The sequence below is a fragment of the Rhinolophus hipposideros genome (genome assembly GCF_964194185.1).
Source record: "Rhinolophus hipposideros genome assembly, chromosome: 10".
Classification (NCBI taxonomy): Eukaryota; Metazoa; Chordata; class Mammalia; order Chiroptera; family Rhinolophidae; genus Rhinolophus; species Rhinolophus hipposideros.
Window position 1 is genome coordinate 75,940,732 of NC_138056.1, and position 14,632 is coordinate 75,955,363.

Here is a 14,632-nt window from a genome sequence, read left to right on the forward strand (position 1 = left end):
TAGGTCTATAGGTGTGTGTGTGTATATGTATACACACACATATATACTTCTTGAACCAGTTAGTGAATTTTATGTATATATAGATATATATAGATAATATCTATATAGATATGTATAGATATAGATAATATCTATACATATAGATACGTATAGATATATATGGATTCTATACATATAGATATGTATAGATATATATGGATATATGTATTCATATATATGAATTTTTGACATAGATTTCATCTGCAAATGAGTAATTGTACTTCTTCCTTTACAATCTCTTCTCTTTGCCTTATTGCATGGCTATGTATTTCAGTACAGTGTTAAAAAGAAGTGGTAAGTGTGGCGTTCTTGCCTTGTTCCTGATCTTAGGGAGAAAACATTTAGTCTTTCACCATTAAGTATGAGGTGAGCTTAGTTTTTCACAGATGTCTTTTATCAAGTTGAGGATGTTCCCTTTAGTCCTAGTTTGATGAATTTTTATCATGAATGAGTCCTTTTCCTGCATCTATTTCTGGCTAGGTCTTATTTTCGGGGAAAAACGGTATCTAAAAAAATTGTTTAAGAAATAAGAAACATTGAGTTTAGTAGTATCAACAAAGAATTATTGATACGATCATATGGTTTTTGTTAGTATATTCACATTAATTTTCAAATATGATGCCAACCTGGTATTCCTGGAATAATGCCATTTGGTCATGATGTAATACCTCTTTTGTATATTGATGGAATTGATTTACTAATATTTATAAGAACTTTTGCAATTATGTTGTTTTCTTATAACGCTCATAACTTTTCATATAAGGATAATCCTGGTCTCGTAAAATGGGGTCTTCTAATAGCAGTGTTTGTGTTGCATTGGTATTATTTCTTACTTCGAAATAGAAGGCACTGACTCATCAGGATTATTTTGGTGTTCTTGTCCTTTCATGCCTTGAATATATTTGAGATGCCTATGAAATCCACTTGTCCATGTTGCTTTACATTGCAATTTTAAACAAATCTGCGACCAGCTGACTGAATATCCTTTTCTCTTTTAAAATACTTGCAACTCTTACAATCATGGATACCGTGTTTCCCCCAAAATAAGACCTAGCCGGACCATCAGCTCTAATGCATCTTTTGGGGCAAAAATTAATGTAAGATCTAGTCTTATATAATATTGTATTAAGACCCAGTCTTATATTATAGTAAAATAAGACTGGGTCTTATATTAATTTTTGCTCCAAGACGCATTAGAGCTGATGGTCTGGCTAGGTCTTATTTTCTGGGAAACACGGTATCTAAAAAAATCGTTTAAGAAATAAGAAACATTAAGTTTAGTAGTATTAACAAAGAACTATAAGTCCATAGTGAATATTTGGATATAGTGAATATTCCAACACAAGGAAACACTAGGGAACATTTTGGGGATAGTTTTTCAACCTAATATTAAGATCTACTAACAAGTATCAGGTTTCAAAAGTGTCAAGGGAAGGACATATTTTACTTCTAAAACTCATTTCTTGCAATACCACTCGTAAGTTTTGTATACAGTATACAATACTTTTACTTGCGAGAATGACTCACCCACACCCATCACCATCCACCCAACAGGTGTTTGCCAGGATATGGAGAAACTGAAAATCTTGTGCACTGTTGGTGGGAATGGGAAATGGTGCCATGCTATGAAAACCAGCATGGTGGTTCCTCAAAAAACTAAAATAGAGCTACCATATGATTCAGCAATTCCACTTCTGGGTATATGCCCAAGAGAATTAAAAGCAGGATCCCAAACAGATATTTGTACAGCCATGTTCATAGCAGCATCATTCATAAGAGTCAAAAAGGAGAAGCAACCCAAATGTCCATCAACAGATGAAAGGATAAACCAAATGTGGTACATACATACAATGGAATATTATTCAGTCTTAAAAAGAAAGGAAATTCTAACATTGATAAACCTTAAGGACATTGTGCGAGTGAAATAAGTCACTCACAAAGACAAATACTGTATGATTCCTCTTAAGGGTGGTAGCTAGAGTAGTCAAATTCAGACAGAAAAGAATGGTGGTTGCTACAGGCTGGGTGGAAGGGAAGATGGGAGCTGTGAAATGGGTATAGAATTCCCCATGCAAAGTGAAGAATGCTGGAGATTGGTTCACAACAGTGTGAATGTACTTAACATTACTGAACTATACACTTAAAAATGCTTAAGATGGTAAATTTTATGTTTTCCCACAATTAAATAGTGATTCATACATTCATAGTAGACCAATTACTATGCCTGTGGCATGACAAGAGCTACAAGCAAATTCATGGCCATCTCTCTCCTACATGTTTGTGCTGGTTTAGTTATACTGACCTTAACCTTCAACATTACATGTCAATATTTCATGTTCTCACAATGTCAGTGACAACAAATGTCTTCAGACATTGCCAAATGTACTATGTGGAGGTGAAGGGTGGGGAAGCAAAATCACTCCTCTTTGAGAACCACTGCTTTAGACTCATACACTGTACATTAGTGTAGAAGTATACATTTGTACGTATTGCTGTACATTAAAAAAATTATGCATGCTGGATGTTATGGGCAAAGGGACTTGTTAGGGAATAATTTTCATTATGTAAGATTTTCATTTTACCAAATTCTGAATCTAATCTTTGTGAAAATTTTGACTACTATTTTAATGCAAAATTCACTTCCCCCCCTAAATCTACACAGAAGAGCCTATAACTCTGAAAAAGGCTGAATTGTTTTTAGTTAAAAAACAAACAGGTGGTATGCAAACTTCACAATTAGGGTATCAAGATCTTTATTATATTCCAGTATATATCTTTTAGACTTTAGAAATGTCAACTAGATCACTCTCTAGGCCCAAAGAACAGTCATTTGCCCTTTTGTCATGGGGTTATTAAGAAAACCAGGCTGTTTAGACTGAGTTGCTGCATGCCAGGCTGTTTCTGTGTTACAGGCTCCCCAGTTCACACTGCATTATTATGAGTTTCCTCTCTGCCCAGATATGAGCTCTGTAAGGGCCAATGGTGCCTGCCTTGCTCACGGTTGTTTCCCTAGGAACCAGCACCATGCCTGGCACACAGAACACGCAAATATTTGAAAAAGATGAATGAATCTTAGCATACATTTGCTTTACTTTTTTCAATTTTTTTTATTAGTTTCAGGTGCACAAGAGAAGGTAATACTTAGACGTTCATCATTTATATCCCTCAACTGTGGACCGCCCTGCCCAAACCCCCCATCCACTATCCCTCCGACATCGCACCGAGCCATCACATCATATATATAAAATTATACTTGGCATTCATTATTGTTCAGCTTCAGGTGCACAGTACATTGATCAAGCATCTACATCTTCCCTGCGGTGGTCTCCCAAATGGGACACGTGTCCATCAGATACCCTACAAAATCTTTACAACATTATTGATTACGTTCCCAAAATTATTTTTCAAAAACCCTGAGGCCATTTTGTGGTAACCGACTGTTTTCTAATCCCCTCACCTTTCCCCTTATCCGCACCCCCCCGCCCATCTAACAACCGTCAGTTTTTCCTCTTTGTCCCCAACACTGTTTCTGATTAGTTCATTCACTTATTCTTTTCTTTAGATTCTGCATATAAGTGAGATCCTATGGTACTTGTCTTTCTCTTTCTGACTTATTTCACTTAACATAGATATATCCCCTCGCGCGAGGGAAGAGAAAAAATAAACACATGGGATTACATCAAACTAAAAAGTTTTTTCACAGCAAAGGAAACCATCAATAAAACAAAAAGGGATCCTACTGAATGAGAAAGGATATTTGCCAATGATATATCTGATAAAGGATTAATATTACAAACCTATAAAAAAACTCACTCAACTCACTCCAAAAAAACAAACAACCCAATTAAAAAATGGGCAGAGGACATGAAGAGACATTTTTCTAAAAAGGACATACAGATGGCAAACAGACATATGAAGAAATGCTCAACCTCACTAACCATCAGATAAATACATTTGCTTTTAGAATTATTCATTCAAAAACAGGTAATAGTGTAACAGGATTCTGGTAACAGCAGAGCAAAGAAATACATTCAATAGTACTAAAATAAATCTATATAAAATATATAATTTCATTAAAGTGCTATTAAAATACTTGAAATGACACATATCTGTATTTCAAGCCAATATACTATCTTTCTATTTTTTTAAAGACTAACCTTCTTTAATCTTTTTAATAAGTCCAAAGTGTTCCCTTTTTGCTTTTATTTGTTTTAGACACTATTAAATTTTTAGCATTTCTAAGTGCATACATTTTAAGTATACACTATAATGATCATGGATTTACGTACCCACTGATTAGGGAGATTCTTTGGGGTGCTATGACTAGCACAGAGAATGGTGGGGGCTATTATCTCCCTTAATCTGGATACAGCTGTTCAATCAGTCTAGTTTATTAACTTTTCTACTAGCTTCTCTACTTGGTTTCTACTGACCTTATGAGCAACTGACTGGTGAGGCCCAAATTTCTTTCACTTGAAAGTTTTTCAAATTAGGGATTGTCCATAAACTTGTACCTTTCATGTACTATATTCTGGCCTTGGAGAAGTTACCTTATTTCTCCAAAATTCACTTTCTCCAGGTGTAAATTGGGATAACACCACTCATCTTTCAAGAGATGCTGCATATAATGTATGTCAGGTGCTCAGCATACAATCATATTCTATGATTAATATTTTAGAAACCTAATCACTACTCATTTCTTTCTGGTAAATTTCTATCCAATTCATTTCCAGACCATGTTCCAGCTTGTCAAAATGTTTTAGAATCCTAATTCTATCACCCGTGAATTAGCTATTCTCCCAGATTTGTTACTTGCAAATTTAGTCGACTTTTCAAAGCCATTAATAAGAACATTTGAATAGGACAGGAGCCTGATGGCACACCATTCAAGGTTGAAGAGTGGTTTCATGGTGTTATTAAAATAGGGACACCTTAATTAGCAAAAATTAATTACAAATTCATTTACTTATACGATCATCTAATTGATAATTTCTTATTCATGCATGAAGATTTCATGGCTTTCTTGAATAAGACATTCTAAGTTTATTACATTCCCTTGATCCACTACAGTAATAAAACTACCAATATATACCAAATATTCATTAAGGCAGTGTATAAAAAAGAGATACCAAGATAAGTTTGTAATTTGAAATGCAAAATAATTTTAAGAACAGTTCTCCAGAAACCAAACCAAGAAAATTATAGTCCACAAAGTTCTGGAGACTGTTTTTGGAGGGAGGGGAAGGTGGGGTCTGAGATATGAGTGCGTTCTTGTCATTGACAAAAGACAGAAATGCTAGCCCTTCCTAAGAAAAAACTGTTTACCTAAATTGGTTATCCCAGGCACAAATAAGAGCAAAGTTCAGTCATGCATATCTTAATCTCTTATAGCTAAGATAAACATTTTCCTAAGAAAGGAGGAGGGATTATATTCAGAAATACACAAGTCAGCAGTTTTACTTTTGTATCTGCTGACAGTATATGGGGACAGAAAAGTGTTCCATTTCTAGCTACATATCAAACTCGATACCTAAACCTTTCTTCTCCAACAAAACACAGAAATGCTGGATAAGATGTAAGAAACATTCTTTTTAACGTACAGAAGAACTGACAAGAAAAGGGAAATCCTTAGGGCCACAAATGAAGGGAACTGAAAACCAGAAAGAAAAATGTGTGAGCTGATATTCTAGCTGTCCCAGCACAACTTGCCAATCTCATTAACCTAAGGGCTTCAGCTTTAACAACTAGAAGGGGACTGATGAAACCTTGGACTTCCAAAGGCAGCAGGTAGGAATTAAATCCCCCTCCTCTCACACCCACCATAAAGGTGTGACACATGGAAGCTGACACCATCAGTGAACGTGGAGTCAATAAAACTGGCACTCGGAGATGATGAGGAAAAGTGTCTCTCCTGGCCTGGGAGACTTCTCTTGGTAATTCAGACTACCCTTGAGGTCTAGAAACCCCGAAGCCAAGAAATTAAATAACGGTGGTCCTTTGTCATAGATAGCTCTGGAAATATGACATAAGGAAACATAGAACTTATCTGGAAAGGATTATTGTTAACTCATTCAAGATTTTCACAGAGAAAGCCCTTCTGAAAATAAGCTCACCTTTCAAAATTACATAACACACAAAATTACCTAAGAATCATCAAACAAGAACTTGATAGAGCTCTTAGAGAGAGACTATAAAATAGGGATGTTTAAAGTGATTAGTGACTTCATATGAAAGGAATTAAAAAATAAAAAAAAACACTAGACATTATGAAACAACAGGCAGATCCGAAGAATGATACATAGCTAGAAATTAAAAAAAATTAAAAGAAAAATCCAATGACTAGTTTAAAAAGATTATACGTAGTCAACAACAGAATTCATGCACTAGGAGACAGATATGAAGGCATCACAGAAAGATTAATGGAAAACACAGACGGGCTTAAAATATAAAGAGAACAGAACTACAGGACCAATATATCTCTTTTAAAAACAGTAATCATACTGTGTCTTCGAAGTTTGTTCTCTATAGCATAACAACTTTATTATTCACTAACACTGGGTGATCTTGTTACTGAAAATCCAAACCTATTTCTTAAATACTAATTTGCTTGCAACACTGCTTCTTATTTTTAAGGGAGCTTTACCACGACATAGAGATAGTTAAAATTTTAAAGTTTTTTCTTCCTTTTATATATTAACTATCAAATAATTTATCATTCATATAATGTCTGGGAAATAAATTTTAATTAAAAGCCATCTCAAAACTAGCAGTGCATTTATTTATTCTAATTCCTAAAGGAAAAACTGTCAGTGACGTTCCTGTATTCCTGCTGCTTCCATTTTTAGCTAAAGCGTAAGTCAGTGATTCTATTGAAAATGATACAAGTATGTACTTTAAGAAAAAAAATAAATGTTTAGCCTAGAAATAGAGCATGAATGACAATTATTTCTAAAGTGTGAGAGAACAGATGTTCCTTGAGACTATCAAAGCATATTTAGATGACTAAAGCAAGTATTAAAACATTTTTTTTTTAAAACACCAAAAAGTAGTTCATTAATTTAAATATTAACACCTATTCAGAGTATGTGGATGAAGGCCAAAAAATATTTTCTGATAGTTGAATTCAAGGGTAATTCATATGTTGAGTATCACACCCAAGCTTTCCATCCTGGGAAAAGTCGGCTGAGATTTTTGGGGTCCATGGCCTGTTGTATGAGCAAATTCACCTGCCCACCCACACTGAGCACGGTTCCTTCCTCTACTCCTTTCAGTTTCTCTTGTAGTCTCATCAACACACGTTCAGCGACTTTGTTGAAACTCTGGTCAATATTACTAATGACAAAACACAAAGGCATTAATTAATGAGGTGGACTAGTTTAAAGGGTCTTGGAAATAGGAAAATCTGAACAACTGACAATAGGTCCTTCCTAAAATACTGCTCACCTGAGATTTCGTTTGCATTCCTGGTCATCTGCTTTTGGGGTCGAGTGGAGCTCAGTTTCATCTTCTAGCCTTTGCTGTAAATACAAAGCTTTCAAAGGATTCATGGTCCAGTCAAAGAGAGGGTCATACAGGAGGACCTAGATAGAGAGAACATAGGTATTAGAAAAACAATGTGTATTTTGATGATGTATTTAGAAACAGTAGACCAGAATTAGAAAAATAACAGAGGCCAGTCACATGGCAGTTGACTGGGGGGAGGGACAAACTTACTGCACACACTTCCTGTTTCCATATGGAGGAAACTACTAGTATAATGCTCTGGACTTCTTATCCCATTCTGAATTCATTCTTCCTCCATGGTTGGGGGCGATGACAACCTCTGACTCATGTTTCCTGCCTGGCTGAAACTATTCTATTAAAAGGAGACAAGCACTAGTCACTTCCTTTCCTTTTCTCTCTCTTAACCAGTCCAGTCCTGGAAAAGGGCATTTGCTCTGCAGGCCCAGTTCTCCTTCAGGTGGGCTATTGTGGGAGTTGGACAGCAGTGGCAAGCCTATGTGGAACTCATTCCTGAGCCATGTTCTCCAACAGTTTTATCATTAATACACCTGACATTTGGATCTCTATCCTATTTCTAGGGCTCTTTTTCACTCAATTAGTTCCAACTTTGCATGGAAAGAAAAAGGCTGCAATTTGTTGAAAGCTCGTCAAAACCCAAGGTCTAGTGCTGTGGTTGGCACCTTGAGATATATATGGAGTAGAATTTGAATACCAAAATAACTGGCATGGACAGAGCAAGTGGCTTTAGGTCTTAAATTTTAGTAAGTGAGACCTCATGATGTTATTCAAAGCTCTTTGGATTCATTTTTGTATCCAAATGTTCTAAATTGCCAAGGGATGTTTGTCCTTGGCAATTCTAAACTAATTGTCTCTGGTATTATAAGCACAGAATTTTAAACTAAACTTAGCAAATGCTTACCAGACAGGTCTTAATAATAAGTGAAGGCTCAATTCCAGGGACGAGTGATACTGCAGGATATTCCAGCATTATAAAGTTAGAACTCGTTTTTGCTGCTGCCTTCACCGTAGGTCTGCAGTAGGTCTGCAGGCTGGGACTACAAAATGCCGTTAGCATTGTGTGTTTAATTCCAGGAGATGTACTAGATCAGCAGTACCCTAATCTGGTCATCTGTTTCAGCTATTTTGAGTGTCCTCCAGGGCCATTAAAAACTGTGGAGGGACTGACTAAATGTATATGGTTTGTTCAGGATTCCTATATGACTTCAAGTTGAGCTTTAGATTTCAGAGATCCAAACCAGTTTCACCCACAAAAGCGAAGTATATTTATTAGGTTGGTGCAAAAGTAATTGAGATTTAACAGGTTAAAAATAACTGTAGAAACCGCATTACTTTTGCACCAACCTAATATTAGTCAACTAATGAAAACATTAGAAGCCTCAATTATAAAGAGATCATATACAGTCTTCTTGGGTTGAAGTAGAGAAAGAACACAAATTATTTTAAACCCAAGGGCTTCTGTTAGGAATTATATTTGTAAATTCTAGAATCAAGGAAGAACCAGTAATTCAAAAAATATACTATAATCTTACTATTAGAACAGAAGTGGCTGAATGAAAACAATAAAGGAATATAGACTGGTTAAGCCAGAGCAGGGTTTTTCAGTCTTGTCACTACTGACATTTTGGGGCTGGGTACTTCTTTACTGTAGGCCAGTCCTGTACACAGGACGTTTAGTGGCCTCCCTGGCCTAAAGCCACTAAATGTCAATAGTATCTGAATCTCCCCATCCCCCCAAATTTTTGACAACAAAAAATGTCTTCAGACATTGCCAACTATCCTTTAGGGGACAAAATTGCCCTTGGCTAAGAACCACTGAGATAGAAAGATATTTCCTTAGAACTTTGTCAGTCTTGGAGGATAGAATGGTCTGTTAAGAAGAAGAACAAGTGATGTGAAGACCAGGAGAGAAGTATACTGAGAGGGAAAGTGAAATGCACCCAAGACAAGGTGCTCTTACAGAGGGATTTACAAAGTGAGGAGATGCTTTAACTGTTTTTAGATCAGAGACACTGACTGTGGCTCAATGAAACCTAACAGAGGAAAAGTAATGAGTACAAGATGGACACCTGGAATGGCGTTCCACAGCATTGACACCTACGCTGCTATTGAGACACGCCCTCCCAAAGCTGAAGAAACAAGTTTTCAGTAAGCTCAAGTGCCAAACTACTCTTGAAGACTGGGACAACCACGTCAAATGATTTCAGGCAATTTGGACAGATTTTCAGAGACACTGGATAGGTGAGTGTAAACTACACAAAGCATTAAAAGGTGAGCTTTTAAGTGACACAGTTATTGTGGGCGGAGATGCAAATCACTTCTCAGGCTTAAAACCCTCCAACAGTTTCCATCTCACTCAGTAAAATCTAAAGTTCTTATAATGGTGTGGGAACCTCTAGGTGATCTGGCTACTGTTACTTTTCTAATTTGGTATCCTACCACTATTTAAAGAATTAAGCTCATGAGCAATTTGGCATTCAACTCATAAAACTTCTGAGGCCTTAAAGGAACTACCCTCTTCCAGCCAAGTATTAACTCAGGATATAGCTACTGAAGGAACCTCCACCTATCTACCATAGCAGCCATAAAAATATCCTTCTGACTGACTGATACTAAGCAGAGTCAAATACTGGGGAATATGTTAAACTTGGATCTTAAATTAATTTGAAAAGCTTGGACTTTTTGTCTTAAATGCAAAAAAGGCAAGATAATCCGATTTTAGATTTTAATTTCTAAATTAGTGAGGTGTCTGGATTATCATTTAGTCTTACTGCTGAACCAATTGCAAACTGTAAGAAATGACATATATGAACATAATTTGAAATAGAAAGGGGAATGCATTTTTATTCAGCCTTGGGAACAGCACAGCCTTGTATTTAAATTTATCAACATACTACTGGGATCCATCTCAGTACCCCCTTTGCAGCAAAAATCTCTACTGCCACCAGCAGTCCAAAGATCTATAAAAAGGCCCCTGGTTCACGATGACACAGGACCACTCTAACAGCCTGTTAATTTCACCCTCCAAGGGAGAGCCCCACCCTTGTTGATCACAGACTTAATGGTTAATACCAGTGAATTAAGACAGTGATTCCCCACCCTGGCTGCACAGGAGAGCTTTTAAAAAATGCAAATGTTCCTGCTGCATCCCTAGAAAGTTGGTTTGAATTTGGTCAGCATCAATATTTTTTAAAAGTAGTTACAGGTGATACTAAAAGCGCAGTCAGGTCCAGCACCGCCAGGTTAAAGGAACAAAAAGCTGAAGCATGTAAGGGGGCATGTCTATACTCTGTTTCCCAGGTTTCCCTGTGCAGGAAACACTCCCGATCTCTTGCCACACACACCCTTTCCCAGGGTGGTGAGTGACTGCCCTAGGTACACAATTCTTGCCTGGTAGAGCTAAGGTCGTAAGTACTGGAAATATGGTTGACTTCCCTCCCTTTCTGCCCTGTTCAACATGAGGCAGTGGGCCCAATGAAGAGTGTATGCTCTGCAGGCCGGAACCCTGATTCAGTGGGCTGTCCCAGGGTTGAGAGAGCTGAGAGGCACTGAGGAAGCACCAGTTTGGCCCTCACTTCTCAGCCTTGTTCCTCCACTAACAATGTCGACTTCGATCTTCGTCTGTCTGACTAAATGGTTCTGAACTTGAGCAGGGGAAAAGGAGGTAATTTAGTGATTTCTCTTAAAACACCAATGGAATCCATTCTGAAAACAATACCACCCATACAAGACATCTAAGATGTAAAAGTGCTGATTTATGTATTAAAGACTAGAGATTACTTATTATGCTGTAACACTGTAAGAAAATTGAGGGGCCTGGAGGCATTTCTAAATCATGATTTACCGATGGGTGCTACCCTCTCCCCTCCTGCTGCCCAGTATTATTTCATCACATTAAAATGAAGCACTGATCCTCAAATCAGTGACTTCCTAACAAGACACAGTGTATCAGGTAGAGAAATAAAGTTTTCCTTATAACATACTTTACCTCTACAATGGTTAACAGGGTTTCCTGCGAGTTTCTCATAACTTGCATGGTTTTCTCACAGCATCTACAAACACACCATAAATAAGGATTTTGTTACACATCAATGTTTTATCCATCCATCCCATCCATCCCATCCATCCATCCATCCATCCATCCATCCATCCATCCATCCATCCATCCATCCATCCATCCGATATCTATCTTCATGTGTAGCATGCTGAGACTATTCTTGTTAATAATTCCCAAATTATGTAATATGTCAAACAGCAGAGAACTTGGCAGAGTGGGCTTTCAGTAGATATTTCTGAAATGAATGCAAATATATATGTAAATGGAACAGAACAGGGAACCCAGAAATAAACCACACTTACACGGTCACTTAATCTATTACAAAGGAGGCAATAATATACAATGGGGAAAAGACAGCCTCTTCAATAAATGGTACTGGGAAAACTGGACAGATACTTTCCAAAAATAAAACAGGACCACTTTCTTACACCATATAAAAACATAAACTCAAAATGGAGTAAAGACTTAAATAAAGACTGGAAACCATAAAACCCCTAGAAGAAAATCTAGGCAGTAAACTCTTTGACATCAGTCTTAGCAACAGTTTTTTTGGGGGATGTGTCTCCCCAGGCAACAGCAACAAAAGCGGTTATAGACCCAGAGGGTATCATACTAGTGAAACAAGTCAGATACAGACAAATACCATATGATTTCACTTATATGTAGAGTCTAAAAAATCAAAACGAACAAAACAGAAACAGACTCATACTGTGTTTCCCCGAAAATAAGACCTAGCCAGACAATGAGCTCTAATGCGTCTTTTGGAGCAAAAATTAATATAAGACCTAGTCTTATATTGTTAGATAAGACCCAGTCTTATATTATAGAAAAAAACAGGTCTTATTTTTCGGGAAACACGGTAGATGCAGGGAACAGACTTATGGTTGCCAGAGTGGAGGGGATTAAGAGGTACAAGTTTCCATTTATAAAATAAATAAGTCACAGGAATGTGACTTATTTAAAATGCAGAGGAGATTATATATACATACACATACATGTACATATATGTATACACACACAATTTATATACACACACATTTATAGTTATAAAATTTTTGTTAAGGGAAACTTTTTGATATAATTATAGATTTCACATGCAGTTATGATATAAAACAGAAAGAGCCTCCCACATACCTTTTATCACAGCACAAGGAATGTAATCAATAACATCGTAATAACTTTGTATGGTGACCTGGCTGCTAAGTTTATCATAGTGATCGCATAGCAAGGTACACAAATGCTGAAACCCTATGTTTAACACTTGAAACTAATATGGTATGTCAACTATACTTTAATAAAAAAAAAAACATGTATGCAAATATAAGCTTATCATTTATAAGAATAACACAATAGTATGAAATAGTTCTTTGAATCATTAATTATTAGTTTACCTGGACTAGAACCTGCCCCATTAGAAAGTGAGTACCCAGACCTAGGCTGGGAAACACCAGGGAACCTCAGGCGCTAACACTGGGTCATGAGCCTTTAGGACAGTTCATACGCCCACCGGGAGTTGTGAGCAGTAAACAGGAAGTCAGCTAAAGGTGAAGGCAAGCTGCTTCTACTTCCGGAGGAGGTTAGGAAGGACAGCCTGTGTGTTATCCTGGGCGAGGTCCCAGGTAAACAGAAAGAAGGGCAAACTATTACTGTTTTTACCCAGGGTCTTTTCCTTAGTACTGGCAAAGCACTGGAATAGAAATCGAGCAATGAATTCTACAGTCTACAGAAATCAATAATCCAAACAATTCTGCACCAAAAATCATCTGCCCTAGTTTAGCTTGTATCACTTACCTTCTGAAGACACCTTCCACACCAGTAATGCCCATCCCATCCACAATATCTCTGGTGAGTCTGAAAGGAACTGTTTCAGGGGTAGGAAGGATTTTACCCTGTTCGAAAGCAACTCCTAAAGTGAAAAATACAGCAAGGTTAGAAGGCTCCACAGCTGACTGAGCTCCCTGCGACTGGCACATGGGCTTTGTAGAGGCGCCAAACAGTTCGTCCTGTAACCTATCAGTATTACAACAACACACAGTCGTTTATTCTATTTCTGCGCTGCCTGCTTTCCTCATCTCCACCACTGTCTAGGAGAGCCACCTCAAAAAAACATAACTACTTCTTGACATAATTAGAGAAATCCAGATTAAAGGGTGATTGTAAAAAATGAAGTAGTCATGGGAAGAATTTAAAATGCAGAGGAGATTATATATACACACACACACACACACATACACAAACACAATTTATATTAACACACACATTTATAGTTATAAAATTTTTGTTAAGGGAAACTTTTTGAGATAATTATAGATTTCACATGCAGTTATAAGATATAAAGCACAAAGAACCTCCCACATACCTTTTATCATTTCCCCCCAATAGTAGCATCTTGCAAAACTACAGTACATTACAACCAGGATATTGACATTGATGCAGTCAAGATACAGAATATTTGTGTCACCACAAGGATTCCCCATGCCACCCTTTTACAGCTACACCCTCCTTCCTCCCATGGCCTACCTCCTCTGCCCCCCATTCTTTCAACAATCACTAATCTGTTCTCCATTTTTATAATTTTGTCATTTCAAGTATGTTATATAAATGAAATCAAACTGTAAACATTCAAAACTGTAAACATTCAAACAGTAAAATTCTGCTGGTTTTGGGAGTTGCCACCTTGTTACTACTAAGTGGAGATAGAAGACCAGATTCCCCACTTGGCTTCCACTGAAGTCCAAGGGGAAAGGGGGCTCCTTGCTACAGCTGGGTGAGGCTGGAAGTCCAGGCTCTCCACATGGTTTCCAGTGACACCACGGGGTGGGTTGAAAGGGAAAATGGTTGGAAAATACAAACAAGGAGGGATCCAGTGAGATGGTTGAACATATTGCTATTAGAGGACCAGAAAGAAGGGAGAATCTGGAGGGCCCTATGACACTGTGATTCACAGAATTAAGTGGAAGTGACATTGTGCTAGTTGCAGGCATGGCCCTTAACTTCCACTTCCTTCCTCTCAGA

General features: G+C 37.3%; 2 protein-coding genes across 3 annotated transcripts in view; one reads left to right on the forward strand and one right to left on the reverse strand.

Moving 5' to 3' along the window:
* LOC308503576 (protein MFI) overlaps positions 1-14,632 on the forward strand; it is a gene marked incomplete at both ends in the record, with an annotated part of 111,351 nt that overhangs the window by 51,123 nt on the left and 45,596 nt on the right. The gene's annotated exons all lie outside the window — the stretch shown is intronic.
* ATM (ATM serine/threonine kinase) overlaps positions 3,152-14,632 on the reverse strand; it is a 122,049-nt gene continuing 110,568 nt past the window's right edge. For both annotated transcript variants that reach the window (XM_081062955.1, XM_081062954.1), the window contains 4 exons: positions 13,409-13,523; positions 11,549-11,612; positions 7,483-7,619; positions 3,152-7,371 (listed from right to left, as the gene is read on the reverse strand). In XM_081062955.1, the coding sequence (XP_080919081.1) occupies positions 7,188-7,371; positions 7,483-7,619; positions 11,549-11,612; positions 13,409-13,523 (500 nt within the window). In that variant the 3' untranslated portion in view covers positions 3,152-7,187. The remainder of the gene's footprint in view (positions 7,372-7,482; positions 7,620-11,548; positions 11,613-13,408; positions 13,524-14,632) is intronic.